Below are 13,875 nucleotides of genomic sequence, written 5' to 3'. Positions count from 1 at the left end.
GAGACTTGGAATCACTGTTGAACCCTTTTTGAAAGTTTTATTTGAATAATAAAGAAGTATATGCAATTTTAATAGGATGGCACATTTGGCCTGTTGTTCAAATCAGAATTTCCTGTTTTTGTACTCTCTAACTTCCGGGAACCAGTACGCTCTAATATGCAACTAAAGGTAATGTGTTGGTTTTTTCAGCACGGGTCGGGATAAGGTACAGTTTTGACATGAAATAACTGCCACTTTATTTGAACTTAAGACAAAGTAGCGATTAGTGTTTTAAATTTCAGAATTTAACATAGAAAATAATTGGGCTATGAATTAGTGGTTTTATACCTTAACGGCCGACAATTTTGATTTTCTGTTTTAAACCAAGGTTTATAGCCATACTTAGAATATTCACAGTGTAGTTCGTGATACTGTAACTGGCATAAAGATGACTTATAGGTCTAAACAGACTAATACATCGTTGTCTATAGAGACCTATACGTTATTGTGTTATAATTATTGATCCATGTTCACAATTCAATAGAAAACAAATTACTTATTAGTACTTGAGTTGATAACGTTAATAAAACCGTCCTAATTCCATGGTATTGATAAATTCAACAACAACAATAATAACCTATTTTATTAAATGGTTCACATATTGATTGACATACTTTTGCAGAGGTACTATTTTCTGTACTAAAAAATTGTAGTACTGAAAATCTACTTTTAATATTCAGTATTTTGTTACTCTAAAATAATTTTAATATTTAGGTACCTGTATTTTACAGTAATCTATTTGTACTTGAAATTTATGTACTACAGAATTTGGGTTACTACCGTTACATTTTCAGCATTTTGAAAGTTTTTCTATTTCAAATCTCTTAAAGTTATGATTTTCAAACATGGAATACTGTTTTATTTCTGTACCAAAATATTTTGTTCAAATCAAGTACTGTAAAATACAAGTACCTACATATTACAATAGTTTTAAAGTGAAGAAATAGAACTAAATATTAAAAGTAAATTTCCAGTACTGCATGTTTTTAGTACAGAAAATAGTACCTCTGCAAAAGTAGCTGTGTACTGTAACATATTATACAAGAAGTTGAAGAACATAGAACAATCAATACCCAGCTATATCAATTTGGCTTATAATACACATTGCACAAAATTAATACACGTTCTTAAAATCCAACGATACTTTGAAATACTATATGTATACCAAGAACTTATAACAACACTTAAAATTATCTGCATTGATAAGTTCTAAATGATAGTTTTGTCTTAGCATGATACACGATTTTTTATTAGTTGTTATTGTTTTAGAAAGAGAACTAGTTTACAGATGTCATATCGGGGCCCTGCTATAATAGCTTTCTATGCGGAATGGGTTTTCTTCATTTTTGAAGGCCGTTCGATGACATATAGCTGTTAATCTCTACGTCTTTTGGTCTGTAGTGTGCAATTGACTATCATACCACATCTTCTTTTTTTTTTTAAATAAATCATTAGATCTACAAGTATTCAACACGAGTAAATTTTCAACCGACTCTTCGAATGAGTCATTGCCCTTAAATATGGAAATGAATTCAATGAAACAGCAAACAAAGGTCAAACACAACCAAAAGAAACCAAGATATTAACCAACAATTTTCAACAACATGTGTCTATGCGACAAGTCTCAATTGATAACATCGAACACAAACTTAAAAAAAGGAATACCATACTAGACTGATCTTGACTTCGAATATCTACTTAAATATCGTTCGGTAAAAAGGTAGCTGAATTTAGACGAAAAGCTTTACCTCAATCAATCTATTAACTAATTATCAATCAATCAATCAATCAACTAATAATCAATCAATCAACCATTTAATCAACCAATCAATCTTCCAAAATCCTATCAATCAATCAATCAGCTAATCAATCACCTTTCTCTTCACTATCATGATTAAATTAATATATTGACTGCCTTTTGTCTGTCTGATTATCAATCAATCAACAAATATGCTATGACAATAAGATAAGATATCTTTGCTCTTTACTTTACAAATTGAACTTCGAACCTTATCATTTTCATCTTTTGTTAGTTATTCAAGAAAGAAATACAGTGATTAAAAGGGATGACCTTATTTTCTTTAACATTGTTCTCTCTCGCGTTATAGTGTAAAAATATGTTGTGCAATTTTATATGTAAATAGAGGAGGCATACCACGGAAATGTTTACAGTTCCAGTAAGTAGATAAATATGAATATTCAATATGTTGATAATGTCGTCGCCCTCGATATGGGAATATTTGATAAATGCTTCTGTTTATGATCATGTATTTTTTTTAATTTAAAACAAAATAATAAACACATTACTGTATAAATAGATTAGTTTAAAATGCAGTATTTGTCTACCACACATATACAGGTATAAATGGCCATGATACACATTATGTTATCTATGAGTGTCTTCATCCGATTATAAATCCACATACACATTCAGGTTTCTAATGGAGTTAATAAGAGAAACGAGATTTGGCTCATACCATGTAAACGTGTCTGGTCCTTAATGAAACACAAACCAGAATGACAGGGAAAAACAACACTTACAGCAGTTCGTTATTAGGCGATCCCCCTTTTAAAAGAGAGAAAAACACAACGTCACATTACAGCCAATTTTATGTCAACATAAGGTCGCATATAATACCCAAATGACCAGGAGCGCCCATCCCCTTACATAAAATCCTGGGTCAGTATCTGCAAACGTCAAGAGGTATTATATATGTCATATTATATCAGAACATATCTGTTTGATTGACACATTTTTCTTTATGCAAAAAAAAAAGGGGGCGGGTTATCGAGGTTGATAATATAAAAAGAGAAAATATGGTATGATTGCCAATGAGACAACTGTCCACACCAGACCAAAATGACACAGAAATTAACAACTATAGGTCATCGTACTGCCTTTAACAATGAGCAAAGCCCATACCGCATAGTCAGCTACAAAAGGCCCCGATATGACAATATAAAACAATTCCAACATGAAAACTAACGGCCATATTTAAATTAAAAAAAATATAGTATGCTTTAATACTGAATTTATGAATTGATATGTATTATATGTTTGTTGTCTCGATATCCAAAACTCACGAGTTCGCATCCCGGCGAGGGAAGAACAAACATTTGCTCTCTTAAATTTGGAGATTTATAAACATTGTTATGCTGATATATGAGTAAAACATACGCAGGCTTTGAAAAGCAATAGAACCTTTGTAAAATTGTAAAAAAATAATTAGGAAAAGCGATAAAATCAAAAACTAGAAAAACGTGTATACGCATGTACGGTTTATTTATCAGGGTCGTATTGATTGATAGTCACACGTTTTCCTTTCAATTTTTAAATATTTAGTATGAATAAAATGTAGACCGCTTTAACTTTTGTAATATCGTAAATATACCAATCCAACAAAGATGATTATGTGGAAAAAAATCTAAAGGATAATTACTAGGTATATCTGATAACAATATTGGGGTCAACAACCGATGAACGACAACACGGACAGTGCACCCTCGACAAGTATGCAAGAAGTAAGTTATGTTGCAACGATATATTGTAACCTTTCTACATGTAATAATGTGTGTTTATTTACAGTTACATCCAAAGACCCGATCAGGTAAGAGAGATAAAGTTAATTGATTGAATGAAATATATGTCGGTCAATGTTAGTCAACATTGTATGATATATATACGATAACGACAAAAGGTCTAAGGCTTAAGTTTACTTAAAAAGATTGAAATTATACTGTTACATTTTCAATCACTGCATCTGTTGCTTTTTGATAAATATCAATTTGTTAATTTAAAATTACTTTCAATGCTAAAACATTTTTTATTTGATTTGAAATCTGGCATCAAATGCAATAAAAATTAAATCGTCATGATTTAATATCAGTAGGCTTGGGACTACTTCATAGTTTTGTGGTCTCGCTTGCCGAGTTATCGAACAATTAAAATAAAACCACAAACAAACCTTTTTTATGACGAAAAAAGAAACTAAAAAAAACCCACAAGTATGACATGAGTAACAAACAACAACATAATCAACAGAAAACCGTCATATAAACCAATCCGAGAAAAGCACTACCTTGAGCAAACCAAACTTTAGCATATACTATAGGATTGACTGGATGAAGGGCCTTTTAAGAATAAGTATATTCGTAATGACGATCCTGACAACCGTTTAAATCAAAATGACTAAATATGAAAATAATGAGATCATAAGTACGATTGCCAAAACCATAGCCCAAATACATAGAGTTTATCAACTATAGGTCACCATACGCCTTTCAACAATGAACAATAGCAAGCTATAGAAGATCCCGACATGATAAGATAAATCTATTTAAAATAGAAAAAATTACATCCTGATAAAAACAATGAACGAAATATCAACATGACACAAAGAAACAAACTATCACCATTGAATCACAGGCTCCATGAGATTTCTGTTTGCTCACATAAATAGCACATATGACAGCCAATGATGTGTAGTTTTTTTTTATGATAACGAATTTTTCTCCAACATTTAAATGTCATCATTTCATTTTTTCTTCTTCTATTTCTTAGACGAAATCGGTATTACAAAATTATGACTGTCATCAAGTCATCGACGATGAATAAAAAACGTAAAGAGAAAGTGAAGGAATTCCCCCATCCTGTTGATTGTGGGTGGTCCTGGGTAGTTCTACTAGGTTAGTACAAAGGTTATGGTAGGTAAAATGACATTTATTTTAAGAATTGAATGCTTCTTTTTGTAAATTTATTGGGTGGTAAAAGCGTTGACCGAAGTACATTTTGTATGAAGCGCGGAAGCGCTTCATTCTAAAAATGTACGCACGGTCAACGCTTTTACAACCCTATAAAGTTTCAAATAGAAGTATTCAATACTTATAATTACATTTTTTTAGCTAAAATCATGAAAACACGATTTTTATCCCGTTTTATTTAATTCACCTGTGCACTTTTTTGTGGGACCTCGTGTCATCATGCATGATAATTAGACAATATACGTATAGTGTCTTGAAATATGAAATTTATTTGTATGAGGCTTAGAAACGGGAAAATGCGAGGTTCTACCGAGCATTTTCCCGTTTCGTGCCGAATACAAATAAATTTCATATTTCAAGACACTTTACGTATATTGTTTTTATACTGAAATCGAAAAAAAAAATGAAAAATGAAAAAAAACATGTAACAAAAATTGTTAAAAAAAGTGTTTGGAATGTCCCGCTTGAGGTACCATTTTGGGGTATTTACCTATGAGCGTAGTCCAGGTGGTAAGACATTGGCGTATTAAGGAATTAGAAAGGGAAAATGAACTTAATTAATAACATTTGATAAACATGATATATAAATAACCAATTTGAAGACATAAAAGTTTAAATTGAAAAAAGTTTGACCATTGTTACTTTACGTTGTCATGGTCGTGACGTGATGTTGTTGATGAAATACAATAAGGAGGCGGGGCTTATAGGTCAGTTGGGGTCATTGACGTATAAAGCTAACGTTTATACGTATAGCTTTATCTGTACAGTAAATTAGCTGATTGCAGTATAAATGTTATTGTCTGATGCAATTGTTTACGGAAAATGTGATATTCAAGGTTGCTCATTATATTATCATCAAATAGCTGTGACACTAGGAAGGAAGACTTTCATAAAAAAAAATGTGGTACAATTGCCACTGACAATTCTTCACATGAGACCGAATAATACAGAAATCGAGAACTACACCCTATTTACATATCAACCAAGACCTTTTTCGTACATGGCAACACATTACATTACCTTCAAATATAACTTGTCGGTGTAATGACAAGTCTTCAACTTAATATTTTAGATATTGATATATTGATAAGTTTTGGACGGTTGTCAGGATTGGTATAATGTTTAGGTCTGAACAGTTGAAGTTGTCATCAAAGTTTTGAGCACAAAGGCTAAAAGATTGTCATGATTGGTATAATTGCAAGTTCTTAACAAGATCCCAAAAGGATGTGTAGATTATTATCATTACAAAGTCCAAAAGGTTATCAGCATTCGTATGATAATATTGCAAGTTCTTAACAAGAAATCCAAAAGTTTGTCATGATTGGTGTCAGGTCAAAAGTTGCCATGCAAGTTCTTACCAAGTAGTCCAAAATGGCTGTCATGAATATATGTATGACATGAACTGAACAAGCGGAGCAAATGTTTGCCTTCATTGGTATAACTAGATTCTTTTTTAATGTAACTTTAATATAAAACAAATTTTAGTTTTCACAATTTGTATGACTAGTATCACTTTTATTACAAATTTAACAAGAAGACTAATTATAAACGTTATGACAATTTAATATGTTGCCAAAGATCCAACATGTTCATTATCGTCAATCAGATATGTGATTTTAAAGTTGATTGAAACTTTTGTATACTAATGTTACTGTAGGTTTTAATAATGTCTACAGTACTCACTCTCAGTATACATTGTTTTATTGATGTTATCAAGAACAATCATAAAACAAATACAGTTTGAATATATAAAAAAGAAGATGTGGTATGATTGCCAATGAGACAACTATCCACAAAAGACCAAAATGACACAAACATTAACAACTATAGGTCACCGTACGGCCTAGACATGTTTGTTTTGTGGTAAGAAAACACAATACGTTCCAAGTCAGGAGAGTCTGGCCTTTCCGTGTAGTTTTTTTTATAATTTGAATTCATTTAATGGTTTGGGAGTTTAGTGTGACGTCCATTTTAACTGAACTAGTACACAATTTTATTTAGGAGCCAGCTGAGGACCACCTTTGGGTGCGGGATTTTCTCGCTGCGTTGGAGATCCATTTGTCGCATTCGGTTGTTGTCTGCTCTTCGGTCGGGTTGTTGTCTCTTTGACATATTCCACATTTCTATTCTCAATTTTATACTAGTGGTATGCTAAGCCTTGTAATGCATTGTTTTGTCTCACGTCATGTAATATATAGTAAAAAAAAAAGAACTGTACTAAAACCATATTTGATTTTTTTTGTAAGTTTCTATTATACTTTATCAGTAATGCTTTCATATTATTGGAATATATCTCAGTATATACTTTGCGCATAGACATGATGTTAACTATTACACTTTTGTATTTCAGCTTCGTTCATACTGTTCGTAACATTTGGCGGCATTTTGAGATCTTTTGGTATATATATGGTAGAGTTTTTTACAGTGTATAACACAGACTCAACGTCGTCGTCGCTTATAATTGGATTGCAGTTTGCTACTAGTAGTGTCGTCGGTAGGTCTGTAGAAATTAATACACATCACGTGATCATGATGGCCCCTTTCTTTTTAACATTAAGTCATCTTTAAAATGGTTCGTTGGCAAACTATCCATCATACATGCAAAATAATGCAATATAACGAAATGCTAACATTTCTGAAGTTAAACTTTAAAAAAGGAAAAAAAAAGAAAAAAAAAGAAAAAAAAGGGTTTTATCAAAGACAAATGTTATATCAATTAATGCTCGCAATTAATGACACACAACAATCCAGAAAGATACAAATTAACACCATGTTAAAGAATGCTCGCAGCTACTGAAGGTGAACTTGAAAAGAATCATAACCTTACCATATCCTAGAAATTCACTGCTTGCAGGTACTCAATGTAAGTTAAAAACGATACAGAATGATACACTACATTTTATTTTAAGTCTCATAGTCACTCATTGCGAGTTTAAAGCGTATAGAATGATATCGTATCAAAGAAAAGTACTCACAGTTACTCAATAATATGAGGCAGGCATAACCTGTGAATGGGGACGAAGTCTGTATGTATTTTTTTTTAATTCAATCATGCTGATGAAAGAAACCGAAATACCGTACGTAACGTTCCCGATTTTGGTTCTGTTGTTAGGGAATTAGCTGTGACGTTCTTTTAGTTATGACGTCATATTCGATGTAAACAAAAGAAACGCTTTCATCAGGTAACGTTTTTATCATATCAAACAATTATTAAATTTGAATATGTATTGAGATTCAATCTTATATTTTACTAGACTGATAAATATAATTTTTATTTCAAAGTCTCATGCAAACAAGACAGATATATGCGCAAATGCGGGAAAACCGGAACAGGAAGTAGATCTGAAAAAAACGTTAACGATTTTGAGTTCATTAGTACAATGAAATATTCAGTCGGGAAATTTTCCCGATTTTTTTTTTTTTTTTTTTTTATTGATTTTTCTACCGTAATTGGGGACTTCGTCCCCATATAAGTTGAAAGCGATACAGAATTATATCGTATCAAAGAATTTCATATAACGGTGTCATTCATTGTGAGGGCATTTTTTTGGAGAATTTTAACTCAGTTTGCACTCAAATCTCAAAATAGAGAAACAATTGTACGTCGTACGTTCACTGACACAGTACAATATTTATTTGTGAATTTCAGGTTTCCTAAGCATGACAATAGGACTGAAGTTTCTGACCCCGAGACAGGTGATAATGACTGGTGGATTCATTGGAAGTCTTGGATTAATATGTAATACATTCGCTCAAAGTATCTACTTCTTCATTTTCTCTCACAGCATTTTAGTCGGTAAGTTTGAGTCGTTTTATTGTATATTTTATATAAGAAAGTCGTTCTTATTTGTAGTTTTTCCCTATATTCTATTTAAGAAAACATTCTATTTATGTTAATGGATCATCATAGGCTCTTGTTACCTCTTTTTATGGTCTGGTCTCAAATGATCAAATTTTGTATTTAAAAAAAAAGATTCAAGTCTAAAGTATTGTTATCAAAATATTGTGCACCCACTGTGCTGCAAATGGTTTGACAAGCTGATAGATTGTTTTTCTCTCCAATTATGTTTGTCAGTGTAAAGTTTTATGCTTGTTTCATTGGTTGTTTATTTATTAGTTTATTAGATTTGCTGACGTTCTAGGAGGCTTGCATCAATGACTCATTATTTTTCATTGTCTTTTTGTAGAGACATATGCCTTTTTTTTTTTTTTATGTTACTAGTATTTTAGTAGTAAGTTTTTTTTCCCTGATCATCATGTTTTTTGTTGCATATTGATTTCCATAATATATGTGTACTTCTTAAATTTTCTAGATGCTTTAATTATTTTGCTTTTTGGAATACTCTTACGTGCAATTGTTTAAAAATACTGTAAAGGAGTAGGTCCGGTAAGAGCCCTTTTTGGCCCCAAAATATAGCAGTTTTACAAAATTGTTAAAATGTAAAATTTTAGTTCTTTATTGGATAGTAGAATGGTTCTGCTACATAAATATTGGCTGTTTTTGACAATACAATGCACATATATTGAGTACTAGCATCATTAAGTCATGCTAAATTACTGAAATCTTCACAATTCCAGCATTTAAGTTAAATTTTAGACGGTTTCCGTGTAAAACGAAAGTGGCCGCATTCGTGTTCATCCAAAATATTGAAATGGAAGTTGTATTTGATGATAATACATAACATATATAAAGATTTAGGATGAACACGAATGCGGCCACTTTCATTTTTGACAAAAACTATCTGAAAAGTGACATTTTTTTCGCATATTTGGTAGATTTTTCTTATTTTAGCTTAAATCGGATCGTTTTTAATGATTAAAAGAGTTTAAATCTTTCACAAACAATAATTGAATCAAATGAAATAGACACTTAAGTGTTTAAAAAGTGGTCAAAATCTTTCGTCAGGTGAAACTGAAATTTGAGGCCAAAATCGGTCCTTACCGGACCTACTCCTTTAACCAAACAATCAATGCACTAGCCCAAATATCTCATAGATACAATGATAAAAATACGATGAGGATTTTTGTGAAAAACTGCATGCATTTATAACTAGATGGTGCATTCTCTTATGTCTTTGCCTGACCTGACACAGTTTGTTGTTTTCATACTAATTTTATTATGAATCATTGTATGTTCCGTTGTTATGTGTCATCAGCCTTGCATGTATTGACTATTCCTTTGCATTATATTTGACTTCGTTTATTTACAGGCATTGCCATAGGTTCAATAAACGGACCATGTTTGTTTGTACTCGGAAAGTATTTTGACAAACGAAGGAGTTTAGCGAACGGAATAACTATGAGTGGTGTCAGCTTTGGTGGTCTTATAATGGGACCTTTATCCAGACTACTTATTGATACATATGGTCTTCGAGGAGCCTTCCTCATAATTGGGGGAATTCATTTTCATACAGTTATGGCTGGTGCTTTATTGCGACCAGAATCTTTTTATCGTGTTGTAATTAAAAAAAGAAACCGTAAAATCAGTGATGATAAAAACAAAGATCAGAGAATGAGAAAAATAAGTGACGGTAAAAGCCCAGAACAGAGAACTAGAAAAATAAGTGATGGTATAAATAGGTCAGAAAATAAATATAGAAAAATAAGTGATGGAAATAGTCCTGATCATAGAACTAGGAAAATAAGTGATGAAAATAGCCCTGAACATAGAACTAGGAAAATAAGTGATCCAAAAAACTCAGTGGGAATATCAGAACAAAGAACACGAAAATTTAGTGACACTAGAAAACCAGAAACAAAATCACTGTTAGAAGAAAATAATGATCAGTCTGACGGATTCCGTCCAAGATCACTCACAGGCGACTCGTTTTCGCCTTTAGCCAGAAAAGCAATGCTACAACGAATGCGTTCAAGAACAGAATCGGAAGTTATGCAAGTTGAAATGGATCCAAGTTTAGTTGAACTAAACCACCATACCAGTTCATCTCAAGGAAACATACTTAAAAAATTGGGAAGTTCCGAGACGAAAAGAAAACATTATTTAAGTAGCGAATATTTATATGATATTAATACAGCTGAAATAATTAGATCAATAAGTGATGAGAGTGTTAATAAAGTAGATTCAACTTTAGAAACGAAACATAGCTTTGTATCCGTTCTTCGTTATGTGTTCAACTGTGAAATTTTTAGAAACATTGGATTTACTTTATTTATTATAGCTTATTTATCGGGAAGTATTGGTTGTTTATATCCAATTATGTTTATTCCCCCGCTAGCAGACTTCCACGGGATAGACAAAACCCGTACTAGTCTTATCATATCTATTTCCAGTGTTATAGACATATTTGGTCGGGCAGGAAGTGGAATATTCGCAGATCATGGTTATATTGGTAGAAAACAAATCATGATTATTGCATTGATTATATGTGGTATTATAAATTGCTTAAACCCGTTTTATACTGAATTCTGGTCGCTTGTTTTATATTCTGTGATATATGGACTCATCGGAGGAACTATGTTTGCTATTAATTCATCTACTTTGTCAGAAATAATCGAACCGGAACGGTTTGGCCAAGCTATTGGGCTTATGACTGGAGGCCAACACATATTTTTTGGAATTGCTGGACCATTCAATGGTAAGTGGCTCACCGAAAAAGTTTAAATTAGCGGGTAGACATTCATATCTAAATAACTCTTCATTTTGTCTTGTCGTCGAAGATCGTTGTTTAAAGTGAAATTAAGGCCATGGTTACAAGCGTAGAAAAAAAATCTGTATCATGATTTGAAAATGATTTACATATAAATTGTTATTTTTGAGTTCAGTGTAAATGCGAAGTGTTAACTTCCATTTCTATAATAAGCAGAAGACATTGGATGTTTACCAAAGTTTTGCGGACGAAAGCAGCGTTGGGTTATTCTGGCATAACAATATTTTCTTACAGTAAATGTATTTTTTTTACCAACATGTGAACTTATTCTCTTAACAATCACAGTAAATATCATTGAAGTGTGAAGTTTCTGAGATTTCTGAATTCCCATATAACGGGATCACATGAATATGAAAGGAAACCAACATCAGTGATCCATTTCCACTTGTTACGCCGCGATATAGCCTTGTTGTGCTAACGCGGCGTTCAACCACCTACAATCAATTCTAATATGACGTTCTTCTTTAGCTTTGGGTACAAAGCCATGTTCTAATTTGAATAGAACATGGGCTGCACGTGATTGACGTCACAATTGAAATTGCAACGTCAGATAAATTTTGAACAACGCCAGAGATCAAAAGGGACATTTTTGTTGTTGTTGCTCGCTAGGAAATTAAATAAAAACATTCTAGAAGTAAGTTTTAGTGTTTCTGGTTTTGTTTTTATTGATAAGCTGTTGATTTTTCTATAACGTTTTTGTTCATCAAATCAAAATGGCGACATTTCGAGCGTCTACTATAGGTCCGCTTCGAAGTACAAAAGTTAAAAATATTCCTATTAGAATCGAAATAATTCTATCCTGACATGCTCTATGCTCATTTTAACATGGGTAGGCATTATATTTGTAAACATTTAATACCTCGCTAACGCTCGGTATTAAGATATTAACAAATATAATGCCTATCCATGTTAAAATGAGCATAGAGCATGGCATGAAAGAATTATTTCTTAATCAAATCATTTATTACGCTTGCTAGCTTTACATTTTTTAACGTACACGATATAAAAGAAAAAATATTAAGATATACAATTGATTGATTGATTACAATTCCTAGACACAAACCATTCACCAATAAATACATTATGTAGGGTTTTAACCGGATTTTCGAAGTAATAAAAAATCGGTTATTGATTTGGTTTCAAGTAAGGTCCAATAGGAATATGGATGCATCATTTTCGCTGCATCAGTAAATCGATGGTTGCCTCTCAATATTTCCACCTACGGACATTCAGAGATCGTGGGTCTAACTTTACAGGTAAAAATCTGTTCCTTTTCTTACCGGACAAGAATTAAAATGAAACCATTACACTTTTAAAAGTTTTAGATTCTAATCAAGTATTTTAAATTGTATTTGCAGGTGCATTGAGAGATCTGACGGGAAGTTACAACGCTACATTCTTTTTCTTTGGATTTGCAAATTTCTTTGGAGCGTTTTTATTGGTCGTAGACATTATATATATGAAACTGAATGGACCAAGGAAAACAAAGCTCGCTGAGGTTGAACTTGAGACATGACAGACGTTTCTTTGGAGCGTTTTTATTGGTCGTAGGCGTTATATATATCAAACTGAATGGACCAAGGAAAACACAGCTTGCTGAGGTTAAAGTTGATACATGACAGACGTTTCTTTGTAGCGTTTTCGTTGGTCGTAGACGTTATATATATCAAACTGAATGGACTGAAGAAAACACAGTTGATGAGGTTGAACTTAAGACATTGCAGACGTTTCTTTTATCAGTATTATGTTAACCGGTTTTATGTTATACGCATTTATCTTATAGTCAAACAAATAACAAAGAAATAGTTCCTACTACTGTTACTAAAATTTCTTCCCCCCATTGATTACAATATAGAAGTAAGAAGATGTGGTATGATTGCCAATACAACAACACTCCACAATATACATTATTACCTCATGCAGATCCATAATTTTTGAAAAAGGTGAGTGGTGAGGGGTGACTTATTCCAATAAAAACCAATTTCTTGTTCAGTTTCATGTAAAATAAATAATTTAGATCGTTTGAAAAACGTAATTAGCATTGTCAGCGATAAAAAACGAGACATAACGCTCTCTACACCACCCGGTCCACCATTGATAACCCTTTACGCTAACTTGTGCTAGGAAAACTATGATTCATACATACAGGGCTGCGTCGAGAGGAGTCTTTGGATAGGCTATATGAAAGTGTTACTTTGTCTGGAACCATACTGTTTAAATAAAAAGGTAAATAGTAGTGGCAATAAACCGTTTTTTTTATCGGAAACTTTGAATTCTTTTGGCATATTTTCTAATGAATGATTCATTAAGCACCTCGTATAAAAGTTTACAGTCTTATTTTTACACTACAGATCTTTCCATGCTTTTTTTTTATTATATATATGTTCTTGAAACTAGAACATATTAA

The 13,875-nt window shown here is 32.2% G+C and overlaps 1 protein-coding gene across 2 annotated transcripts; it reads left to right on the top strand.

Annotated features, from left to right (window-relative positions):
- The first annotated feature begins 2,046 nt into the window (after window positions 1-2,046).
- LOC134712711 (monocarboxylate transporter 13-like) lies at window positions 2,047-13,276 on the top strand. Of its 2 annotated transcripts, XM_063574531.1 has the most exons (7): window positions 2,047-2,216; window positions 3,626-3,647; window positions 4,601-4,725; window positions 7,151-7,294; window positions 8,450-8,596; window positions 10,011-11,396; window positions 12,827-13,276. In XM_063574531.1, exons 3-7 carry the CDS (start codon window positions 4,623-4,625, stop codon window positions 12,982-12,984), a joined length of 1,938 nt encoding a protein of 645 aa, XP_063430601.1. In that variant the 5' UTR covers window positions 2,047-2,216; window positions 3,626-3,647; window positions 4,601-4,622; the 3' UTR covers window positions 12,985-13,276. The 2 variants fall into 2 exon arrangements, with proteins under 2 accessions (XP_063430601.1, XP_063430602.1); XM_063574532.1 differs by lacking the exons at window positions 2,047-2,216; window positions 3,626-3,647 and adding an exon at window positions 3,362-3,570.
- The last annotated feature ends 599 nt before the right edge of the window (window positions 13,277-13,875 follow it).

This window comes from Mytilus trossulus, chromosome 3 (genome assembly GCF_036588685.1).
Source record: "Mytilus trossulus isolate FHL-02 chromosome 3, PNRI_Mtr1.1.1.hap1, whole genome shotgun sequence".
NCBI lineage: Eukaryota > Metazoa > Mollusca > Bivalvia > Mytilida > Mytilidae > Mytilus > Mytilus trossulus.
This window is presented reverse-complemented; position numbering and strand designations above follow the sequence as displayed.

Bases quoted from the DNA above. Each gene is read 5' to 3' on its own strand.
- LOC134712711 (XM_063574531.1), top strand. From the start codon at position 4,623: ATGACTGTCATCAAGTCATCGACGATGAATAAAAAACGTAAAGAGAAA. The intron at 4,726-7,150 runs GTTAGTACAAAG...TTTGTATTTCAG, and splicing joins GTCCTGGGTAGTTCTACTAG to CTTCGTTCATACTGTTCGTA. The intron at 11,397-12,826 runs GTAAGTGGCTCA...TTGTATTTGCAG, and splicing joins AATTGCTGGACCATTCAATG to GTGCATTGAGAGATCTGACG.